We start from the raw sequence: 24,783 nt of genomic DNA on the forward strand, positions 1-24,783 counted from the left end.
ACTACATTGAGTGAAATCATATACTCCCTCTGTCCCATTAGAAATGCAACGTTTTCTTTTTTGGGTTGTCCCACTAAAAATAAAACGTTTCCTAAAATGGAAATATCACTCTCTCTACTTTCCTCTCTCTCTTACTTTACTCTCTCTTCATTAACTCACAAAACAACACTTGCATAAAATCTTGTGCCGGAAACCAAATGTTTCATATTTATTGGGACGGAGGGAGTATATTATTGGGAATTTTGAGTTTTCGAACAAGAGACACCTTGCTAGCCAAGTGTTAGCCAAAAACTAACTTGGTAGACTTGTCCCATAATTAATGTCACAGTTTCATTTTTAGTTTGTCCTACAAAAAATATCACATTTCCTCTTTTTAAAAAATTATTTCTCTCACTAATATAAATATATTATTTTCTCTCTTCACTTAACACATAAAATAACCTCTTCTAAAATCTCGTGTCTTGAAACTAATTATATCAGGGACAATTTTTAGAGTTTGCAATAGCCGAAAAAAATGATAATTTATGAGCTCGCATTGCTAGAATGTCAAAACTAGCTCGGTTGGGGTAGATAGGATTCTGGCTAATACTCCATATACCACGGCCTACTTGCAACCCAGAATTATAAGAGCTCACAACTTTAGCTACAAGTAAATGCGTCAAAAATTTTATTGGTGTATCATGAAATTTCGATTTTTTTCCAAAGGCACTACTCTCAATTTGTTAATAGAATATATTGCGAGTGCAGAAAAGACTTCACTTTGTTAAACATAATTTGCTGTGAAAAGAAATAGCTGGGGCTATATTTGATAACATTTTAAATAAGTGAATAAAATATAAATAGTACTATAACATAAGAAAAGTAAACCAAAAGAATGGCCATAGAAATAAAATGTGCACTAATTTGGAAAAATATACTCTCTCTGTCCCATTAGAAATGAAACATTTTCCTTTTTGATTTGTCTCATTAAAAATGAAACGTTTCTAAAAATGGAAATAATACTCTCTCTACTTTTTCAACTCTCTTACTTTACTCTCTCTTCATTACTCACAAAACAACACTGCATAAAATCTCGTGCCGAAAAGCAAATATTGCATATTTATTGGGACGGAGGGAGTAGTATATCTTGGCCTTGGCCTTATCTAGGCTACCAAACAAGCACTAAATATACGATTTTAGGTCTGGAAATCAAATTACAGTCCACATACAACACGAGCTATTTTTTTGCGAAATTTACAAGTTGTGATAGATAGAACAGAAAGAAACGATGTACAAATTGGAGGCAATCTCTGAAAATGACGATGCTTGATCAGATTTAAGACCATTCTGTACATCCTTGAAAAATAGGCCCCTATGCCCCTTACAACAAATCATAAACTCGTCTTGCCATGGCAGATAACATACTACTCCAAGCTGTTTCACACAGATAAGATGCAGCATGTTCTCTATCACCACAGAATCCGGAATTTCCGTTTCTTCTTATTTTTTGGGTGAGCAGGGGGTTTCAGTTTCTACTTGGAAGATCATCTTTTCAGGATGGTTATCCCTACCTTGCGCTAGCTTTTCGATTCATCAAGTCATGGTAGTACAGCAGAACGCACATGGGTTGGCCGAAGATGCAGAAGAAGAACCAGAACATCATATTGCCCACCTAGTGGAGAAAACAAATTACCAAGAGCAAAGCAAAAGGAAGCATGCACGGCAAAAATGTCTGTAGCTATTTACGAATTATTCAAGTATTTTGTGATCAGCAAAACATGTAATTTGATACAAACAAATCTTTTCACATGTACACCCTCCTTTGGATTATTCATCCGAGACCAAGTAGCCGCTACTTATGTTAAATAGATCGCTCCGTGCTAATAGACTTCTTCCAAACTATGTGCAGGAAATAACCTTATACAAGACCAAAACCAGGAAGCTAAGGATAGGATTCTTAAGTTAGTTAATCAATCAATGTTAATGGTGGATTAACCTATTTTATTTTCTACTATCTATTTATCCAATCACTCTTCATAAGGTCAAGTCAGTCACTGTGAAAGTGATAAGAGAATGAATGAACAGAAGTAGTAAATGTGATAAGAAAGAGGAAACCAACCATTGAGTTTTTAAATTTATCTTGCAAGTGACTTGTCACGATTACAAGAGGAACCTGTTCAAATGCAAAGTTAAGGACAGAATTAGAATTTATCTTTCAAGTAATTTGTAGCATTAATAAGAGTTAAAATGTAAAGCATAAGGTGACAACTGACAAGCATAAACATCATTGCAGCAATTCTGCCATGTTTTTGTTGGATGAAGACAGACTGATGATGGAAACCATCAATTTTCATCTGCTTTCTCCTTTTACTTTTCTCATTTAAAAATTCCACACGATATATAAGTTGATTCATTTTGTGGAACGCCAATCGACACGATATAAAGGCAAGCCTCTTCGAATCAATAAGTTGTTTATCTAAAGCTACAAAATATCTTCAAAGAATGGCCTCATGTCTTCTTGGATAATGAGATTTACAAAGTAGAGAATTTCATACCTGGAGCATGATACCAGAGAATGCCCAAAACTTGAATATGTGACAAGGGACAGCAATGCACAACTGTTTGGCACATATAATCCATGGTTATATATCTAACTGCTAGCTTTACTAAGTTCCATAAATCTTATAAACCATGATAAGGTCATCATACCTCATGGAAAATTGCAGAAACAAGAAATGCAATCAAAACTGCCACCATCTGCATCAGAAACTGAGGGTCATTTAAAGATAAACAAAGGAGACACAAGTAGATGGTGATGTGCTTCACATAGTTTACTTACAGCCGGATGGTTTGATCTATGTATATATACATCAAAACCAAATCTTATATCAAAACTAAGGACAAATTTGGTCCATTAGATTAAAAAGTGGATGGTGTAGATCTAATTTATTTTGCGTTCCTTATATATAAAAGAATCCCACCGGGTAAAAAAGTCAGACAAACATTTAACTCACCATATAGAATTTCGAAAATACACAAATTTGAAGTTAACTCATTGAATACATCGTACTTGGGTTATTAAACAACTGCAACGGACTTCATTATAAGCAAGTTATTGGAATATTACTGCCACCATCCCAAGTTAGTGTAGTTGTTTCTTTTGGCCACGAGATTTAAGAAAATGGTGTTAAAAGGTTAAGGTGGAGAGAGTATAAATATTTTTGATAAAAAAAATAAAATTACTCAGCTAAAAAGATTTAAGTGTTAAAAGCGATGGATAGAGGTCATTCGAACCTATAACAAAATTCTAGTATCAAGTATTCACAAATACATAAACACGGAGTATTTCAATTAGATAACAGTTGAAGCTGATGACCCTTGAGTCTCAGTTAGAGTTTAACTAAGGCACACTAGAAAAGCATAATAAATTAACTAGAAGTTGCTGAACCAGTGATGTCAAATTGCGTATATACCTTTACATGTATAAACACATAAAAGAGGACGTCATGCATAGAAAAAGGATAATGTGGTGTTATAGAATAAGGAAGCACCGGAAAACTAGCTGCCTATAGCCAATAAATCTGTACAAGCATTCATACGAAGTTGATTTAACTAACAAACAAATTATAAGAGAATACCTTTGGCAATCCATTTTGTAAGCATGGGCAATATATATGTCGAACGATCCATTTATGAACAGGCTGCGATGAACAAAAGATAATAAGAAAGTGTACGACAGAAGATAGTAACTACAAGAAAGCAGTGGAACTAAGAGATGGCCGCAGAAATCAGATATTTATATACTGTATGATGCTCCACTGTATTTATCCCAAAATAGAAACTAATACCTACTCGTAAATACTAGTAGTTGATAATTATGAAAACAGATAAACAACAAGTGATAATCCAGCTAGCCCAATTAAAATTGCAAAAAATGCACAGTGAATGGACATTTTCTAATACAATACTAGTTGTTCAACATGTCAAATTGTTCAAACATCTAAAGATAAATCCGGTCAATGGGTTCAATATTCCCCTACAATATAAATCAGCTCTGAAAAACTAAAAAGCTCACCATATTCCACATTCTCCAATACTGACAACAGCAGCAACATTGTCCAATCAATACATAGTAAGAACATACAAAAAAATTGTCAGTCATGTTTATGTTCTAATAAAGAAAATAGCACATAGACAATAGAAAAGGGTAGTATTCTACCTCCTCAACTGTCTTTGCATTCCACCAATCCTTATAAAACTCACGGTCCCCAAAGCATAAAAGTTCAGCAAGTATATTTAGCCTATATCATAGCACTGCATGTAAGTATATGATCAGAGCAATGCAACTTCAAGGACAAGCTAAGTTTAAGTGGTAAACCTAGTTTCTCATCATATAGAGGCTACAAAAGTTAGAGAGAAAAATATTCTATGAACTGTATCGGTGCTTTATTGATAAGGTATTTAAAACAAGCTCCAGCCAAACTACCTCTACAAAGTGGCATGCAAAAGAGAACCGACTCTTCAGCTTATCCAAATAAATATCAAGGGTCCTAGGAAAATCTGGTGAAAAGAAGTTGAATGGATATCTATCCATGACTAGTTAACACCCCAAATTGAGTCTTGGAACTGGTTGATAGGGATTTCTAATTGAGTGAGAACATTTGTGGTCTTTTTCGGTGGCTTAAAATTTCATCGTTTCATATACTTCAGGGAGATACATGCTCTAGAAAACCATGTTAGTCATATTATGACGAGTTATTCAGAAACTACTCAGCTTTCAGCCAGTATACATGGTTATTACGTAAAGACTAGTTCACAAGCAGAAAAGACACAGCCATATAAATGCTACTATAACGTAAAAATATTCAATAAACTTTGAACAAAGAACATACCAGAGGTGGAAAAAACAATAAAACATGCAGAGCCACACGTATAGATTTGGAACTGAAAGCTTCAAGACTCTCTCAATGGCATACAAAAGATTTCCTTTCAGGGGATGTTGAGAATTTTGAACAATCGGGTTTATATACTGCATCATAGAGCAAACCATATAAAGCCATGTCACACAGTTATATAAGTTGAATGATCTCAATTTGAAGAGGAAGAAAAGGAAATGACCTGTTCAATAATAAATCCCATGAATCCTGTAAATATTATCAGCTTAATGAGTTGCCTTACAACCCAACCCTTCCGAATGCATGATGTTTGAGGGTAGCTTGGCTACAAACAGCAGAACTTCACTTAATCACAATCATGTAAGCATAAACACTTACAATGGAGGTTCTACAGACCATAGTACTGCTAAGGACTTATGCATTAAACAGTCCACAAAATTAAAATAATTTAGTAGTATTAGGTAACTGAGAATGGTGTTTTCTTCTATATAGCTACTTGACATTACAGATACCAATGTTTGTAACCTCTGCAGAATATGGTTCCAAATGACATTTATTCATCATGGCGACTGAATATGCACTACCAAGATTGGATATGCAATTTGAAAAAGCACCCCATCCAGGAAACCAAGGCGTTAAACTAAAAATGATTGAAGAGTGAGTGTGATGTCTCTGTTGATGAATTGCAAGAGCATGTATACCTGGTAACACAATGTAGGAGCAACCATGAAGTACACCAGACTCTTAAAGCTAACATCATATGAGTAGTCGAGGTTCCAGTATCTGGATACAGCTTCCCACTGGCATTATACAGTAAACTTGTTACGAGAAAATATCCAAGCATGGCTCCCTCTTTTAGAAGGGATTCAAGTAAAAGTTACTACTGTATTCATGCTTGTTTAGTACAATCCTGATGTACACATTTTTTAGGACTATTATCCCGATAAAGGTATTAGTAAGTAATGGGAATATTTGTGACAGCATACACCAAGAGATAACAGAAACATCCAGTCTCATTACCTTATCAAGTGATTTTGCTAGTACTCTCAAATCATAATTTGTATGTGCGTATGAAACCAGCTTCAACCATACAATGCAAGCAAAGAGCATCAACGTAACACCTGATAGAACAGCAGAATCACACCTGTGCAGCAATTGAATCAGGATATTCACATCAGGATTGTACTTTACACCAGTTCAATTGAGATCCTTTCTCCCTACAGAATTGCTTAAAACTAATGTTTTAATGACCCCACCCCCCTAACAATCTTGCAGGAACTCTATCCATTTGTGTGTCTTACGACTTTCAATCAACAAACAAAAGAAACTGACGAAATGAAATGTCTGATAAAACATTCACTATCCCAACTTCACACTGTTCATAAGATTATGCAAACAGTGAACTCGAACATACACATAATAGTTATTGGGTGAATGATGAAGCACGTATAGCACCCCGTAAATTGGTTGTAATACCAACCCACAAAGCTTTTAAAAATCACGTCATGATAGTAAATTAGCAATACATGAAGTCAGAAACTAGCATTTACTTTATCATGTCAAAATGTCAGGGGCACTCTCCACTTCTCAACTCATACTCAGGTCTTCTTAATGGGTTTCTGAGAAATTAAATTACCTAAAAGTGGACTAAAAGACCCATCTATTCAAATTCACTTCGATAAATCATCAGTCACGGTATTAATATGTTTATTTACCAGTTTGAAGAGTAAATTGCAGAACAGGTTCATCATAGATGTCCAATTTCAATGATATTCTCCTCTCTAGTCAAATCTAAGAGGAAATGGATGGGAACAATTTCATACTTTTCTTATACATATTAGCCGGGTCTTTTGGCCACCGTCGAAGAAGAATTATAAACAGGATGATTCTTGAACTAGGTTGAAGGATCAGCATACTGATAATAAGAAAAACCACTTAAATTCTGCACATTTCAGAACACATTAGTGTCTGAAATAAGCAATGATAATTACAACTTCCACCTTGAAATATCATCAAACCACACCAAATAGATTAGTGAGTTTTCAATGAGTAACTAAAGCAAGTTCAAACATTGCAAATGAATATATGTTTGTAGAATCTTTCATATGAACCTTGAAAAACAATCTCAAGGTGCTAATTGGCGATTCCCTCATTTTAGATGAATATTCAACTTCTGTTGTAGTAAAAAAGACATACCTAAGAATGACAACAACTGGCAACAAGATCGCTGTTGTTGTAATTATTACATGTAGAAAAACTGCAACCTGCAACAGAATAAATTCAACTAGTATATTCTTAAATATTATCTTCGTGGACCATTAAGCACAATGGCCAATAATGTAAGTTAAGCTCATACTAAGTAACAATTACCACATAAGGTCAACTAACAATAATGTGAAAAACACTATGGATAAATGTCCATACTTCAACAGATGCAGAATTAGTAAGGAGTATGATCTACTATTATTCAAGAAGTAAGGTACTGCCTGTATCAGATAGCGTAAAAGTTTTAAAAAAATATTAAGTGGACCATATCATAATTCAACGATACATACCATTCCAACTTGAAACCTTTACAATGGATACCACACATTAACCCATATTAAACTTTGAGAAACTTTAGCCCAAGAAGAGTTGTTGCAATAGTACTACTGTAACTCAACTGTAAGCTTTTTATGGTATTATATACAGTAAAGCAAAGAACTGATGCGGAGATGAAACATTCAGGCTGAAAATTGTGTCCATTTACATTTCATTTGTGTGCAAATGAACAAATACTCACTTTTTTTAATGAGGATTCAGGGATGAATCTCGACACATCTTACTTCGTATTGATAGGAAAGTAGGTATACACATACTCATCTACAAGAGAATCCCAAACAACAAAATGGGAGAACGAAGAAGGAACTGATATCTACTTACCCATTCATATACATACTTTAGTTTCACCAACTTCTCAACAAGAAATGCACCAAGTGGAAAAACTGGTAGACAAAGACTGCAAAAACAATGTAAAAAAGCTACTGTAAGATAATCTCTTATATAAATCCTCCCAAATTTTAATAAAAGGGTTGAAAATGTAGTTACCAACACATTAACAATGGCCAATCACTAAGTGATGTCGAACTAAACCAAAATCCTGCTTTGATTAGCCAACCGTACTGAATAAAGACAGTATTAGACAATAGAGATAAAAAAATCAATTAAGAAGTAGCAAGTACATAATATATAATGTAAAAGTTTTATGAAGATGCATCATTTATAACTCAAAGCACTAATATTTGTTTGGAAAAAAAACTGGCCTTATGCGAAAGACACACCTTCATCAAATTCTCAATTATAAGTCTGCTATTTACAGCAACAAGCACCACTATACATAGGTTGAATAGACCAGCATGGCTCTGCAAGAGGACAAATAAATGATTATTAAAAACCAAGTAGTTCCCGTTCCATTCAATTTCCAAAATGATAAACATCTCTCTTTAAACCAACATTTGTGGTTAGGGAAAGTTGAAATTAAAATCCTACACTCCATAATGCTTTATGTAATAATTTAACTGAATATACAAGGCCTCATTTTCTGAGTTGGGTCAAATAAGCATTCACAAGAATGACAAACTATAATAATTAGCCCAATTTAATTTTGTGTGCGTTTGAAATTACCAATGCTGCTGAATCAGTTTTAAGAGTTACTTATTTTGAAATACACCACACATTCGAATGTTATCATCAGAGATGACAAAATATGTGCATGCTAAAGAAACTTAGCACGGCTTTATTGGGATTGATGTAAATGATTCGTAGAACCAATTTGATTCAACTACACAACATGAAAGCTTCCCAAGTGAGAAATTACAAAATTAGTAAGATCGTAGAAAATATTCTGCAACAGTAGCAGTCTTTCCAACTCAAACAGCAAAAGTCTAGAAGCTTGTTACTTTTAACAATTTCCTGTTTTTCACTTTCAACCACAACAGATCTGCACCCTCAATACCCAGAGGAATGAAAACGAAGAACTATCCACGCATAAAAAGGAAGAAATCCGCAACCTAGAAACACCAAAATCAAAGCATTTCACCAAGTTTCTGGTCTAAAACTCAACAGTTCAATTGAGATTATCACAAGTTGTATTATACTAGCACAGGTTCGATTTAAGGGTTAATGGAAATGAAGTATAAAAGCACTTGAAAGAAAGAAAAGTCCCCACCCAACCTAGAGTTGGACTTTTTAACTATTCCAATACGTTGCTGGATTCTACATACAGAACAGCTAAATAATTGAAGAGCTCAATCCAAAATTTCTAAGGTTTTTCTCTTATTAGGCAAACATAATCAAAAGTTCAACCATAAAAAAATCAGATGCATGTGACTTTTGTTAAATTTATTCTTATGATTCTTCAGAACAGTTATCTCAGCAAATTGATCGCAACAAGCATGTTACTGATCTTCGATCCTTATTAGCACTACAGTAATTAGACAAAAAACTAAAAGAATAGCAGCAGATTATAAGCAAACAGCCAGTGGTTATAAATGACGGAATAGCAATAATTTATGAATTCACCTTCATATATATTCCAGTGAGAAAATATTAAGCTCGGAGTATGCAACACCATATAACCTCAAGGAAGCTTAAGCTACCTGTTTAAATATGGCGTCGGAGCTGAGAGGACTCTCCTTATTTTTGCGATGTGTAGGCGCCGCTGCTCTGAATGTCAATTTGGCAGCCATGGCGTCCGTTCCGTCGACATTACTACTCTCCTCATTCTCCTTAGCTGTATTCTCCTCATCCTCGTTATCATAGCTCAAATCAGCATCGTGACGGTCATCGATTGCGCTCTCAGCCTCGGGAGAGCTGGAATCGGAGGGCGGAACAGAGAGCGCAGTCTGTCTCCGTCGAAGAGTGGCGTGGTGTGCGCCGCCATCGTCGGCGCTGGACGACGTCGCGCCGAGGATCTCCGGGGAGCCTAAGATCGCCATTGCGCGGAAAATTGATGAACGAAAAACAAGTACTAATTCAGAGAAGAAATCGGTTGGAGAGATTTAAATTAAAATTAATTTTTCGATGAAATAAAAATAAGGCGGTTTTAATGTGTGGAACGTAGAATATAACTAGGTGATTAATATGTTGAATGTGAATGTTACTATGGTGATGTATCTTAGTATTCACGGCGCGAGACCCAATTGAATGCAAATGGAAAAGGTAGCAGCACCTTCGGAAGATGCTGATTTTTGGCACCATTTGTACATATTTATTTATGGAATATTATAATGTCTTCCAATAGTAATAAGGTTAAGGTCCAATATTTTTTTAGGTAAAATTGATGCGTGCAAAAATAGCTGGTATTATCGTTTCATTGCGCGTAATAAATCATCAAATCTCTAATAGCCTGTTTGGTTTTGTAATATTGCAACTAATAAATAGACGTAATATTGGCTGTTCACCTATTTGATTGAAATATAAGTATGTATCTCATTTACCTTACTTTGTAAATTGAAAGTGTTAGTTGGCAAATGAACGAATAATAATATAACGAATATTTGGACCATTCGACTCATCGCCTATTGATTTTAAGTATTCATGAATTTCTATAATGGTATTAGAGAGCATAGGAGTGAGCAACGTAATTGAAGTTGAATATCCAATCCGAACCAAATTGAAATTTAAAATTTGATTCAATTTTTTTTATGATTCGATTTGGTTCGATTTAAACTTTTGGGTAATTTTGATTTTCTGGTTCAGTCCTAATAAAAAAAAATTGAAAATTTGAAAAATCAAAAAATCGAATTTTCTTCTAATACTCCTTATTATATAATATACTAAGGTTTTATAAAGATTGTAATGTTTTAGCAATTGGGTGATAATATAATTTTTGTGTTAATTTTGGAAAATTAATTTTTGGAATTTTGTTTTTTTTCTGATTTTTTGGATATAATGTGCAATTTCGGTTTTTCGGGTTGGATTTTTTGGATATCTTTCCTTTAGTTTGATTTTTCCTTTAGTTTAGTTCGGTTCGATTTTCATTTTCACAAATTTTAATTTTTCGATTCGGTTCAATTTGATTAAAAAAAAAATAATAAAAAAAAAAAAAAAATTGATTGTTCACTCTATTAGAGGGGATTTGCGACTGTGGAGTGAAATAATACTCCCCAAATCGGTCATTGTATCATATGTAAACGAGCAAGTTGATGAGCACATTATAGGCTTGTATACATGACAACCTAAGACAATTTAAAGATTTGACTGTGAAACCAAAACAGTAGCTATAGTAGTTATATTTTTTAATTTCTCAATTGCGTGGTGTCTTATTCATAAATTAAATATACCTATATATAGACGCTTATGGATAATATCGAAAACGACTTGAACAACATATGCATGCATGCACACATGGTTGTTTTTTCTATCTAACTATGCTTATTCAATTATATCAAGCAATACGTGTATCATTAGAGTACTTATTCATACTATAATTATTCAGGTAAATATACAAGCGTATGTACTCATTTGATATAATATACGGTGCAATTGACGGATCAATTTGGGCATGTGACAATAAAATGCATAAAACTTAGGGTTACATTGGATAGATGAAATTGAAATGTTGATCACTAAAAATTCTGTGTGTTGAGTTCAAGTGAACATGTTAGATTGGTCAAAGATTATTTTTCTTACTTGGGGCTTAGTTATTCATTATGAAAATCTTTATATTTTGTAGGGTGGCGAATAATATGCAAGTAATATCGAAGAGATTGAGATTTTTTTTTATAGAAAAAGAGACAGTGTTTTTGTTTGAAAAGGAAAACAAATTAGAATCAAATCACCACACTAAGTTCGGAAATTGAAAGTGTTTTTAACAAATGAACGTATAATATTATAGGAATTCTAACAAATATTTGGACCATTCCACCAATCGCCTATTGATTTGAAGAACTCATGAATTTCTATAATTGAAATCAAATATCCAATCTGAACTAAATTGAAATTTAAAATTTGGTTCGATTTTTTTTTATGATTCGGTTCAGTTCAATTTAAATTTTTGGGTAATTTATTTTTTCGGTATGGTTCGAATCTAAAAAAATTGGAAAACCGAATTTTCTTTTAATATTATATAGTACTACTATATAATCTAATAACAAAATCTATTTGTGTTAGATTAATATTAATAAATGTAATACTAATATTTAGATTTTATAAAGACTGTAATTGTTTAGATATGTTAATTGGAATAATATAATTTTTGTGTTAATTCTGGAAAACTAATTTTGGGAATTTTGGCTTTGTATTTTTTATTTTTTTTATATAACGTGCGATTTCGACTTTTCTGATTTTTTTGGATATCTTCATGAAATTTCGATTTTACGGATTGATTTTTATTGTTCGCTTTACCAGTTAGTCTAGTTCTGTTCGGTTTTCATTTTCACAAAATTTTAATATTTCGGTTCGTTTTGGTCAAAAAATCTAACGGAAAACCGAACTATTTTAGCGAATCGGCAACTGTGGAGTAAAAACTTTAACTAATCTAAGAGCATTCGTAGTGGTGCTCGCTGCAACGCTCTTGCTGACGGCACGAACGTGCTCTTGCGGAAGAGCAGGCGACGTGGCGTCTTCTGGTTGGGCTGTGACGCCCAATCTCTTCATTCGCGATTGGGCTCGTTTTTATTCCGTTAATTTTTTTTAATTCATAAAAAGTCAAAAATAATAAAAAAAACGGATTCCCAAAAATATAGCCATTTTTCAACCATTTTTTCAAATTTTTTTTTTATTTTTTTCAATTTTTTAATCCTAAAATAATCTATAAATACCCACATTCATCGTTCATTTTATACATCAAATTATCTCTTACTCATACTTCTCTCATATTTTTTCATACAACTTACCTTCATCTTCCTCTCTCACTCAAACACTCTTTAAATTCGGCAACGAGTAGTGGGTTTTTTTAATTTTATGAATTTAATTATGTAATTTTTTATTTTTAGAATTTTATTCATTATGCAATTTTTAATTTTTTAGTAATTTGTAATAGTATTTCGGGTATTTTGAATGCATTTTAATATTATGGAAATGTTTTTAGTAATTGAAGTATTTAAATTGAATAATAGGATGGTGGGACCCTTGAATAGTGTAAGAGCATACTCTTGTGAAGGAGCATATATGGATGTGAGTGTTGTGCTTTTGCGGAAGAGCAGAGAATTAAAAATAAATAAAAGTGGATCCGGGCTCACATCCATACTTTTGCGGAAGAACATGGATGTGGATGCTATATATTCACCAAATCGATCATTGTATCATATGTAAACGATCAAGTTGATGAGCACATTATAGGCTTGTATATATATCACAACCTAAGATAATTTAAAGATTTGATAGTGAAAGCTAAACACTAGCTATAGTAGCTATATTTGCTAGTTTCTCAATTGCGTGGTGTCTTATTCATAAATTAAATATACCTATAGACGCTTATGGATAATATCGAAAACGACTTGAACAACATAGCTTATGCATATTAAATACAACACATGCATTGAAGCATGCAACAAACACATGGTTGTTTTTTTATCTAACTATGCTATTCAATTATATCAAGCAATGTGTGTATCATTAGAGTACTTATTCAGACTATAATTATTTAGGTAAATATACAAGCGTATGTACTCATTTGATATAATACACGGTGCAATTGACGGATCAATTTGGCCATGTGATTATAAAATGCATAAAACTTAGGATTACTTTGGATAGATGAAATTGAAATGTTGATCACTAAATTCTGTGTTTGAGTTCAAGTGAACATGTTAGGTTGGTCAAAGATTGTTTTTCTAACTCGGGGCTTAGTTATTCAATATGAAAATCTTCATATTTTGTAGGATAGTGAATAATATGCAAGTAATATCAAAGAGATGAAATTTTTTTATAAAAAAAATAATTTCTCTGTCTCACGATAAAAGTTACATTTTGCTATTTTGGTATGTTCTACAATAAGAGTTACATTTCACTTTTACCATAAATGGTAAGTACGTCGTACATTTCACTAACTCACTTCAGTAACATTTTATTATAAAACCAATATATTAAAAAAATAGGCCAAATATTTAACAAACTTTTTCAATCCACTATTCTTTATATTTCTTAAAATCCGTGTCACACTAAATGTGACTCATATTGTGGGACGGAGGGAGTACATTATTTTTGTTAGAAAAGGAAACAAATCTGAATCCCCACCACACTAAGTCCGGAAATAGATTGATCTTGTATTAAATGTAATTAATTTTATTCCCTTCCCCAAGTCTTGCCATGTACAAATATTACTTAAATCACTGTTTAAAAAGAAACATGAAATATATAACATAGTGATTACAATCAAACATATTATATAGTACTAATGTACTATATTCCTCTTTTCCAATGGGGAATCCAGGAATTTCAAATCGGGGTACGATAAATAATTACTTGAATTTTTTAAATTATTTAAAATGATAATTCTTAGATACTATAATAATAAAATTTATTCTAGTTTAGAAATAATTTTTAGTATTAAAATAAAACAAATGTACTACATCATATATTGTACTCCCTCCGTCCCACAAAAGATGTCACACTTGTGGAATGACACGAGATTTTAGGAAGTTTTGTTTTGTGTGTTAAATGGGGAGATAAAATATAATTTTTATATTCATGTGAGAGAGAACTTTTTCCAAAAAGAGAAATGTGATATTTTTTGTGGGACAAACTAAGAAGGAAAGTGTGATATCTTTTGTGGGACGGATGGGGAGTATATAATCTCAAATACGAGCCTACTTATAAGCTATAAATAATGAAGCCCCAAAACTTAACAATAGACACTTTTGTACGTTGTTCAAATATTGCGTACCAAAAAATTATGGTTAAATATTGGGATACTTCTAGGAAAGTGTTAAAAAGATGACAATTTTGTATATTTTCTCCAATTATAATAAGGTTATTTGGTACAGTAACTATTTTAAAGCAAGTTATAACCTTTTATCCAGCTTTAATTGTGTGACGTGTCTATTAGTACTTAACTACTTATTAGCCTTTTAACCTAAAAAATTATTCTAGTATAATTTTAATGGGTTACACTAACCGCATTACAAATTGAACAAGATAGTGGAAATTACTAAGTTGTCCCCCATAGTTCCCCTTTTAATTTGTTTATACATATTATTAAGGTTATTTTAGTCTATACAAAAAAATACCACAATATTCTATCTTTTGCACTAAAAATAAATTAAAGATAATTTTAAAGTTCAATTAAATTATCAAACATATCACTCATAATATAACTGGTTAACTCATGATATATATTATTTCTAATCGGTCGTACTAGACGAATCCTAATAATCTTTTCATTTTTTCTTAAGAGAGCCAACTTTTTGGGGAACTACAATCACGTGTGGTGATCATAATTTGGAGCTGGAACCTAACAGTGTCCATAACTAATTACGTGCCCAAATTTATGCTTCTAATTACCTTACCATAACTAATTAGGTGCCCAAATTTATGCTTCTAATGACCTTACTAATCCGAACACATTTTCCACTTCAAGAAGTTATGTACATATAAAAATATACCCTATTTAGAAACCTAATCAGAGCAAAAAAACTCAGAAATTACGCAAAATAGCAATCTCTCTATATATATGAACTCATATTTAGGTGAGAGGCTGAGAGCAATCAGGAATAGTTAGTTGAATCATTTAAAAAACATAGTCTGAGCAAAAAAATCATGAGCTGGAAGAATTTGCAAGTATCCAAAGTTGAATAACTCTCCTCTCAAAACAATCATACAATCTCACAATGCTTGACTTCACTCTCAACTGAAACACTTCTCTTACCCATGTAAGTGTAATAAGCATACACAGACAGCTGAAACAAACCAAAAGCTGCTCCAAGTCCATTTCCAACCTACACCAAAATATAGTCAAATACTATAAGATCAATCCATAATTTGCACAGTGGGATGATTCATATTGTTGTAGAATGAGCTCACAGCGATGTAAGGGTCGAAAGACTTGAGGAAGGCATAGATGAACCAAACGATCCCGTTTGAAAAACCAGCAAGGCAGACCCAAAATGGCATGAACTCAGCATCTTGTGACTTTATAACTTGTCCCTGTTGATGAGTTGGTCAATTTTGATGGGCCAAGGAATATATAACTTATAGTCGTAGCATAAAGAGATATAGAAGCTTACAATGACGGAGAGAGGAGAGGCGTACATGATGATCCCGCACACGACACAGATAATCCCCACAAACATGGAGCGAGAGGCGTGTGAGTGAAAGCAGAGGAGTGTGATGACAGCAACAATACCGAGAAGGATGAGTTCTACAATAAGGATACCAAATATGATAGCCTGATGCAGATAACAATTAGCACCATTTAGTTTCGGCAAAACTTACATAAACATCAAAATGGCCAATCATAGCTACTTACCCTATTCCCATTGGTGGTGTAGCAGAAGAAAATGATGAGGTAAATGAGCTCTAGTATAAGGCCAGCAGAATTGATTGAGATTACAAGAATGCTGTCAGGATGAACCACTGGTAAACCATAGAATACCCAGAACATGCAGTTCAGCACCGAGGCGAGGAACAGATACGGGTGGAACTCCTCCGTGGTTCTGTTCCTCCATATTCGCAGACACGTTGGCCTGTTGTGAATGTCATCAAATTGTCAAAACCGAGTGATGAAGTGAGATTAGCTGATTATTGGAATAAAAAGAGATATTTCATTTCCCTGCATCTTCCTTGAGAGATTGTTCAAGCCAATCATTTAATTGCTAAGCTTAATTGAACGACATCTTAATCTGTATCACAATCTGATCTAGTTCCTTCCAATTTCTGACTCGGTTAAATTAATTACAGAGAGAGAGAGAGAGTATTACGCTGGAGACAGGAACAGCAACAGAGAGATGACATTGCCTACATCAAACGAATTCAAGTGCTCGCATTAATTCCATGAAGAAAAATGCAGAAAGAGCGAACGGATTAACTCATAACGAAATGTTGCATACTCCGATTAAGATTTAAACAAAGTAGGATTCCAGAAAACAACAATCGTGTTTACTCTTATGATAGAGTAGAATATTCCACATAATGAATCAACAATCGGTGAAAAAATGGCGCTAAAATCACGATACAAATGGAAGAAAACAAATCGATCTTCTTCTCAGTAAGCTAGATAAACTCAAGCTATATCAATCGCCGAAAAATCAAATCTAATTCATGCTCAGTCAGTTCTGGAGCGAAGGAAAAAAGCTCAAACTCACATACGCATACATGCAAAAACGCAAAGAAAGAGAGAGATGAAGCACAAACCAACAATGCCGATGATGAAACGAGCGAGGCTTTGTCCGTACATCTTCGCGGCAGCAGGTACTGTATCTTCCGAGAGAGAGAGAGAGGTGAAGGGCGATCACGCTTAGAACGTGACTAATTTGCCCAACTGAATTGCTAAATATGAAATGCTAACAGAATTTATTCTCTCAATTTCAGCACATGCAGAATTGCAGATATATATACTAGTTCACTCACGACTCAACCCAACAAATTTTATCATTCAAGTACTACTCTTTATTAGTAGTATAGTACTTCCTTCGTCACACTCTAAGTGAAGCATATCTTTTCCGGATATTTTATTTAGTGTTGTTTTGTTAGTTTAAGCAAGAGAATAAGATAAGAATATAAATAAATAGGGAGTGATATTTTTATTTTTGGAAATGTATCATTTAGAGAGGAACATTCAAGAAAAATAATTTGAATGATCAAAATGAACATCTGAAAATTCAGAAAAATTAGTTCGACAAGCACTAAAAAATGGTAAGCGAATTATGTAAATATAAAACACACACATATATTTACCCCAAAAAACATAGACAAAAGTAGTTAAATGTATCCAAAACTTAATACTACTACTATTAGTATTAAAAAAGGTGCAAACTGTGCTTGGGATAGAAATGTCTTAATGTGGAATATCGTAAGTCCATATAAACTGTGCATTGATCAAATGGGTGAAATTTGATTTAAGGAATAAAATACACCCTATGCATATTCATATGCTGCATGTACGATTGATTATTATTATGTCAATCATGAATCATGGTGTAATGTATAAATCATAGTATAAATTTTTACATGTACGCCTATTTTTTCATAGTTTAACCATTTGCATTGTAAATTCGTGCTGGACCACTAACTCCAGTAGTTTTTTTCTATTTAAAACCAAACAGAAAATGCAAGATCTCTAGAATCTAGCTAGTAGTCAAACTAAGAACTCTTCTACGTATTTTCTATCTAATTAAAGAAAAAAGCCCATACAAAGTCTAATTAAACAAAATGAGACAAAATAACCAAAATAAAACGAATTTGGTGGTTTTGTGATTCAACATTACATCAACCCTAGTGTGAGTGTCGTGATGAGAACCGCAAGAATTCATGAATTGCGCAACAAGGCTACATCATTGCTAGGGACAGTGGCGATGCTGTGCAATTGCTAGGAGCCAATATGTCGTTGTTGCTATATTGTTCTCAATTAGTTTGAGATTTTACGAGAGTAACTAAAAGTCAATCTGTGCATGTGTCAGCTTAGCACAAAACGTACATTATTTAAACAAATGTGGAATTCGGATAAGCATTCGATGATCCTAACACCTCTAGGTAATCCACGACAACTTATTACCCTAGCCCTAAGTGACAAGTACACAACGTCAATCCACATTTCCCGAGAGTAAAAGAAAAGAAAAATGCAAGGAAAAAGAATTTTCTTTCTAATGAAACTACTTTATTTTGTGTGTCAAGAAACTGCGTCATTTGAATCATCAATTGTTTTGTCCATGCTTGATACCTCATATACACATTTTTATCCAAATTAAATTTCATGGAACTATTTCAAAATTGCAGAACACTGATGCAATAGTTCTCATCGAAATTTCTCAGTTTGAGTGTATGTTTCTAGTTTTCTACTTCTATCTATCATTCTAGATTCTGATTGCTTATTAGGAGAACTAATACCAACGGTTTTTTTCCTGAAAAACGGTGGTTTTATAATTATTATTAAGAGTTCTAAATCTTATGCTACATTGACTTGATAATCATCATATCTCATTTCCAATAATTATTGATTGTATAATTTGTTATAGCCCTCTATCATTCTTTATGATGATTTTGTTAAAAGAATTAAGACGTAAAAGAATTTATGCGTTTCGGAATAATATTATTACTCCCTCCGTCCCCGAATAAGAGTTATTAATTTCCATTTTGGTTCATCCCCAATTAAGAGTAGCACTACATTTTTACCATAAATAGTAAGTAAGTATCACATTCCGCTAACTCACTTCACTCACAATTTATTATAAAACCAATACAAAAAAGTGGATCTCACATTCCACTAATTTTTTCAATCAACTTTTCTTTCAATTTCTTAAAACTCGTGCCCGGTCAAAGTGCTACTCCTAATGGGGGACGGAAGGAGTATTACGATACTTATTAATATCACCTTTAACTCTTACTCTTATGCACACTTTTTAGCTTAAGAGTTTAGTAGTGAAAATTGTTATGCTGTTATTCAAATTTTTCTGGCCAAAAACATTGGTAGTGATTAAGAGAGAAAAGTGCTCTGTTGTTGTAGTAGTTGAAAATGGCAGTGAGGATATGAATCCAACAAAAAAATCCATATCAAGATTCTGCTTCTTTTTATCTTTCTGACTTTAGAAACTCTTTAGATGATATATTGTGCAGAAGTTTCAAGCCCTATGAGCAGGATAAGGATTTGGATGAGGTTTACTTTTTGTTGGCGGATGATGACACCTTATCGAGGTTCAACTACACGAAGGAGTTTCTTCGTGCATTCAAACGCTACAGAGAAAGAAAGAGCTCCGAGATGTTCCCTAACTATTTGACTGGGTTTGTAACTCGTTCAGGATGCTCTTGTCGTTGCAAAACAAAACGACGAGAAATGCTATAAATACGAAACCCTAGGCACCTTCTACAAAACTACACAAGCAATGCTAGTAATATTTTCAAATCCTAAAGTTTAAATAACCTATCGAAATTCAGCAGGAACCATGGCAAGATTCTGGTAACGAACTGCAGAACACCGAACCTTAATGCCACCACCACTGCAGCAACAATTCTTATGCCATTACCAATATTTCGCCTGTCGCTGAGGATAAAATGGGTGAAACATGTTTCTTATAGATGAATAAATAGGTTATCAATCAGTATGAGGTAGAGAAAACGATACAAGGGTTTGAAAGTTTACTTTGATTGAGACAATCCGTTGCGAATTGTAGGATTGATTCATTGTCTTGGGCCATTCTATCTACTCTCTCCCACTCTTTCACAGATTCAACAGCAACAAATGATTTGTTTTCAGCTACTGCAATTTGGTAGGCAGCGGAGGCTGCTGCCTCTTCCACTGTATCGACAGGGCAACCAATGCTCTGAATTGGTACCTCATGCTTTTGCTGCATGAATATTCAACACAGAAGCAGGAATATCTTTACTCTTTAGGCACTATGAGCACAAACTAAAGTAAAATTAAATTCATAAGCACAAAAAACATTTACAAGATGAGAGACAATGAAACACATGGCAACAACAATCTCTGATTCAAACAGCCTTTCTCTATCCAGCTTAAAACGGCAGAATAAAGCAAACTGAAATTCTAATATTCACACTAAAACAGAGGCTCAATGTATCTAACTCTACATTAAGAGCTTTACGATCTTTATGCTTCTAACCATAATTCTGTGAAATGCCAGCAACGTGCAGAAAATGATAGCTAACAAAATCCAATTCAAGGAGCCAATGAAATAATATAAAACAAATAAAATATTACTAATGAGACTCTAGAATATTTACACAACTTTAAGAGGTCAAATATAATCTCACTAGAAGATTGAGGCCCTAAAATATTTCAGTAGAAACTGAGTTGTAGCATGCAACTATATTCATCAGAACCAAATGTACCAACCTCAATAAAGCTGGCTATTGCACTAGAATCCAAATCATTTAGGTTTTTAAGAGTTGACGACGCCTCAAATTTCATTGTATTGTACCTGCACCAAACAATAATGTCATGCATTACAAGAGAGGATAAATATTAAAATTTTACAAGAAATCAAGAAATTCAGGTCACAAGAAGACAGAGAGTGTGCCAATACGAGAACATGCTTATCAGGGAAATACAAGAATAAGACATTTTTTATTCTATTTCTGTCTTCCTTCATTATCACTGTCTTTAATACCACAACTAGAAGTCTAGTAGAAGCACATAGGAATATTATCAATCAATTATGAGTAAGTTCCACAATTTCCCACCGCGTTCTTAACTCCAGAAAAACAAACATCTCAATTGATATACTAATGTCAAACGAAAAACATTCCAGACTAATACGATATTTATCGTGCTTAGGAAATGAGAAGCTGTCCTTTTAAACTTAAATGTGAGTAGAAGTCGCTCAGGACATTTTAAGGGTCCGTAGTTATGTATCTACAATTATCAGATAAGACTTTAGATCAAAAAGTACACATTGACAGCGCACCCAAACTTACATAAAATCCTTTCTACTGTTTGTTGGTATAAATTGAATCATTGTCGACAGGACTGTTCTAGAAGGAAGCTTATCTGATCAGTACACTTTAAAGTTGCATTTTGTAGAACTTGGCCAGTGTAGAAGCATTACAACTTACAAGGGTCTCCAGGTCAATTCATGATATTGAAAACCTAGTATACATGGGCTCCAACGATCAATAGTGCAGCCAAATAATGCAGAACTATCGAAATTTAAAGTCTTTGTTTTAATAATGATATGTTTACTGTTACGCTGTCAATAAAATACATACAAGCTCTATTCTACCTGTTAGGGCAAAACCACTTCACCAACCAACTAGTAATGTTAATAAGTTACATGGAAAGTAAATTTGAACTTGTAAAAGCTCAGATTCTTAAGATGATGTCCAAGCATCTAAACCAAACACCAAAACTCATTATATCGTCCAAAAATACTGCATTTGGTACTGTTGCACCTTCATCCTTCATATCCTTATTCTTGAGCCTCCCCTATTCACTAATGGCACACCACAACACGTATTTGCATCTAAGTTAAACAGCATGAAATATATTATCTTCGTCAATCTATTTCGTACCCTGGTACTACAGTAGATGCTTATAGTGCTAAATTAGCTATCCAACTCATTGACAAGCATATGCACTCACGACAGAGACAATAAGATTAAAAAAAGACTGGTGATATCAAAACAATCTTTACTCAGTTTAATTGCCTATGATTGAGGATTCCAGCTATACATATACGCACATACATACAGACATACATAGAAAACTAAATTAATAAGCACTCCACTAAGTTTTTGAGGTAAAGCACATAACACATCAAACAAACAAACGTGTTTAAGCCAATAGTGGTGGAGAAAAATTACTTGGAAGCATTAATCCCCTCTGGAAAGGGTCTTAAAGAGTCTATCATAACAACATCTGTAGATGCATCCTTGGACGACCGAGCAACTGAACCCGAGGTCTGTGAAGTTGGCAGTGGAGTAGCAGGAGCATCAGCAGGATTCGGTTTCGCCTTTGTTGCCTTCGATTTATCTCTTGGCCCTTGGCTACTAGGAAACAAATTCCTCCACTTATCCTGTCAAAGAAAAACCAACTGTAATCATAAAAGAGTAACATTTTATCTACTTCAACCACGATACCTAATTCTCTATCCCATTTACTAAGTCAGTAAGCTTGCAACACTTGTAGTCTATGCATAAACATGGAGAAAGAAATAGAAAACTAAGCAGCGTATCTATATTCGAATACAAACGGCCCTAAACGACGAGAGAGAGAGAGATGGACAGATACAGTAGAGAAAAACAACCAATTACAAATTCAGTAATTGATGATGCAATTGCAATTGTCTATAGTCAATTACAGAGAAAATAATTACCTTGAGATCAATATTGGAGCGAGAAGAGAGGAGGTGATGGAACTCAGGGTCTCTGTGGATAATTTTCCACTTTCCGGCGCCGTGCTTGGCGACGCCGGCGCGCAACGCCTCTTCCTCTTCGGCTGTCCACTTCTGCTTCGGATTCCCCATCGCGCCAAGCAAACAAATAATTTTCCGGATTGTCACAGAATTTGAATGGGACTTTGGATTGGAGGGATGTATCGGAGAGAGAGCAATAATTCTTGACGGCTACATCATATTCTCAGATGATTTTATTGCTGAATAAATTTTACTCCGTATTGATTTATGTTCACATTTTTTGTGAATATTTTATTCCATATAGTACTACCATAAATATGAAGACATTCTTTTCCCTGAAAAGAAAAAGTAAAAAATAGATTCATGCCTGATTAATGAGACATTTAGTTTTTATGGAAAAATAAATAATTTCATATGATAGTTGTTTTGAACTTTCCATATATATACATTTATACACACCCGTACATGGCTCAGATCAAAGAGTGAACGAAAATTGAGGCTCAGATTCGTATGGAAGGACTTTGTGTTGTGCGAACACTCTTCTACAATTTGGCAAGCCATCAAAAGGCAACCTGCCAACAAGGGACAAGGGACAGACTAGGGTACATGGATATCGACCGGCGCTACCCACTATGCATGACACACACTAAATCTGTTGATCACCTCTTCTTCTAGTGTGATATAAGAGAGGTATGGAGGGATATCAAGCGATGATTGGATTTCATAGACTTATTACGACCATTCTTAGTGTCATCAAGTGAATGATCAAGAAAAGAAGTGGAGTGGATGTCATGTGCAAGGCTAGAACATTGGCTCTCAATCTCTCATGGCATAAGTGAGCTTAATATGGAGGGTTGAAATGCACTAATATTTGAGGAGGTTGCATTTGAATCGAAACACATTGTGTTTGAAGTGAAGACATTAACATATGTTACATTATACTCTCTCTACTGACATGAGCAATCACATCTCAAGAGTTATCAAATTTGCCTGCTCCCAGCCACAAGGGTACTCTTGTTCCTCATTAGAAGTTTTTCTCACTAGATTTTATCGCTTAGAGGTTTTAATGAGGTCAGCATGGATGATAGCATGGTTTGAGGTCAGCATGGATGTAGCATGGTTTTTGCACAGTTCCGGTGAAGAAAGTATGAAAGAGGAAACTTTGGCTTTTGTTCTCATGTTTTCGAGTTCATCATATTATTGTATGGGATATTTGTTCCTATATGTTGAGCACTACTTAGGGGCATTGCCCCTAAAAAGTGTAACTCCCCCTTCCTGGCTTGCTAGCCTCGGCTAGTTAGCATGTATCCCTCAGGTTATGTCAGAGTATTGTTTATATCTTTTCTTAACGTTTTTATATTTTATTAATTGATTCGCAAAAAAATAAAACCATTTTTATTTTAGTCCACCCTTTGAAATTATATAATTTCTATTTTCGAAAATGTTTTTTTCTTTAAGAGGTGTGACCCATTTTTCACTAATAATACTTCAATTATTTTTTCTTTCAAAATATCTCTTACTTAGCCAAAACCCACGTCCATTAAAAATTTATACTCCCTCCATCCACAAAAAATAGATCACTTTCTTAAAATGGAAAGTTTATCTCACATACTTTTTCCACTTTTTCTTCCCTCTCTCCTACTTTACTCACTTTTTCTCTATATCTCTCTTACTTTGTCTACCCTTTCTCCTCCTCTCTCTTACTTTACCAATTCTATATTAAAACCTGTGTCATACACAAAGTGATCTATTTTTTATGGATGGAGGGAATAGTATTTATAAGGGACAAAAGGGGTAGGGAGCATATAGTTTCTTTCTTCCTCTCTAACTGGTCCTTTACTTTAAAAAATAAACAAGCTATTTATTTTAACTTATTATTTTTCCCTCATATTCAAAATTCATCT

The 24,783-nt window shown here is 33.8% G+C and overlaps 3 protein-coding genes across 3 annotated transcripts; all 3 read right to left on the bottom strand.

Moving 5' to 3' along the window:
• Positions 1-1,043: 1,043 nt before the first annotated feature.
• Positions 1,044-9,963, bottom strand: LOC125187649 (diacylglycerol O-acyltransferase 1-like). The gene is made up of 16 exons (XM_048084277.2): positions 9,512-9,963; positions 8,195-8,275; positions 7,962-8,035; positions 7,797-7,872; positions 7,071-7,138; positions 5,895-6,018; positions 5,576-5,674; positions 5,098-5,199; positions 4,872-5,008; positions 4,199-4,280; positions 4,055-4,075; positions 3,618-3,680; positions 2,689-2,736; positions 2,535-2,597; positions 2,099-2,152; positions 1,044-1,651 (listed from the first exon to the last, which is right to left on the bottom strand). Exons 1-16 carry the CDS (start codon positions 9,848-9,850, stop codon positions 1,547-1,549), a joined length of 1,536 nt encoding a protein of 511 aa, XP_047940234.1. The 5' UTR covers positions 9,851-9,963; the 3' UTR covers positions 1,044-1,546.
• A 5,594-nt stretch (positions 9,964-15,557) lies between these two features.
• Positions 15,558-17,515, bottom strand: LOC125186939 (bidirectional sugar transporter SWEET5-like). Its single transcript, XM_048083425.2, has 6 exons — positions 17,208-17,515; positions 16,775-16,811; positions 16,324-16,540; positions 16,082-16,243; positions 15,879-16,001; positions 15,558-15,793 (listed from the first exon to the last, which is right to left on the bottom strand). Exons 1-6 carry the CDS (start codon positions 17,248-17,250, stop codon positions 15,671-15,673), a joined length of 705 nt encoding a protein of 234 aa, XP_047939382.1. The 5' UTR covers positions 17,251-17,515; the 3' UTR covers positions 15,558-15,670.
• A 2,253-nt stretch (positions 17,516-19,768) lies between these two features.
• LOC125187068 (telomere repeat-binding factor 4-like) lies at positions 19,769-23,129 on the bottom strand. Its single transcript, XM_048083579.2, has 5 exons — positions 22,841-23,129; positions 22,329-22,540; positions 20,863-20,947; positions 20,149-20,353; positions 19,769-20,049 (listed from the first exon to the last, which is right to left on the bottom strand). Exons 1-5 carry the CDS (start codon positions 22,988-22,990, stop codon positions 20,021-20,023), a joined length of 681 nt encoding a protein of 226 aa, XP_047939536.1. The 5' UTR covers positions 22,991-23,129; the 3' UTR covers positions 19,769-20,020.
• Positions 23,130-24,783: the final 1,654 nt, after the last annotated feature.

This window comes from Salvia hispanica, chromosome 5 (assembly GCF_029641045.1).
Source record: "Salvia hispanica isolate PSC_SH4W2 chromosome 5, Shi_PSC_v1, whole genome shotgun sequence".
Lineage (NCBI taxonomy): Eukaryota > Viridiplantae > Streptophyta > Magnoliopsida > Lamiales > Lamiaceae > Salvia > Salvia hispanica.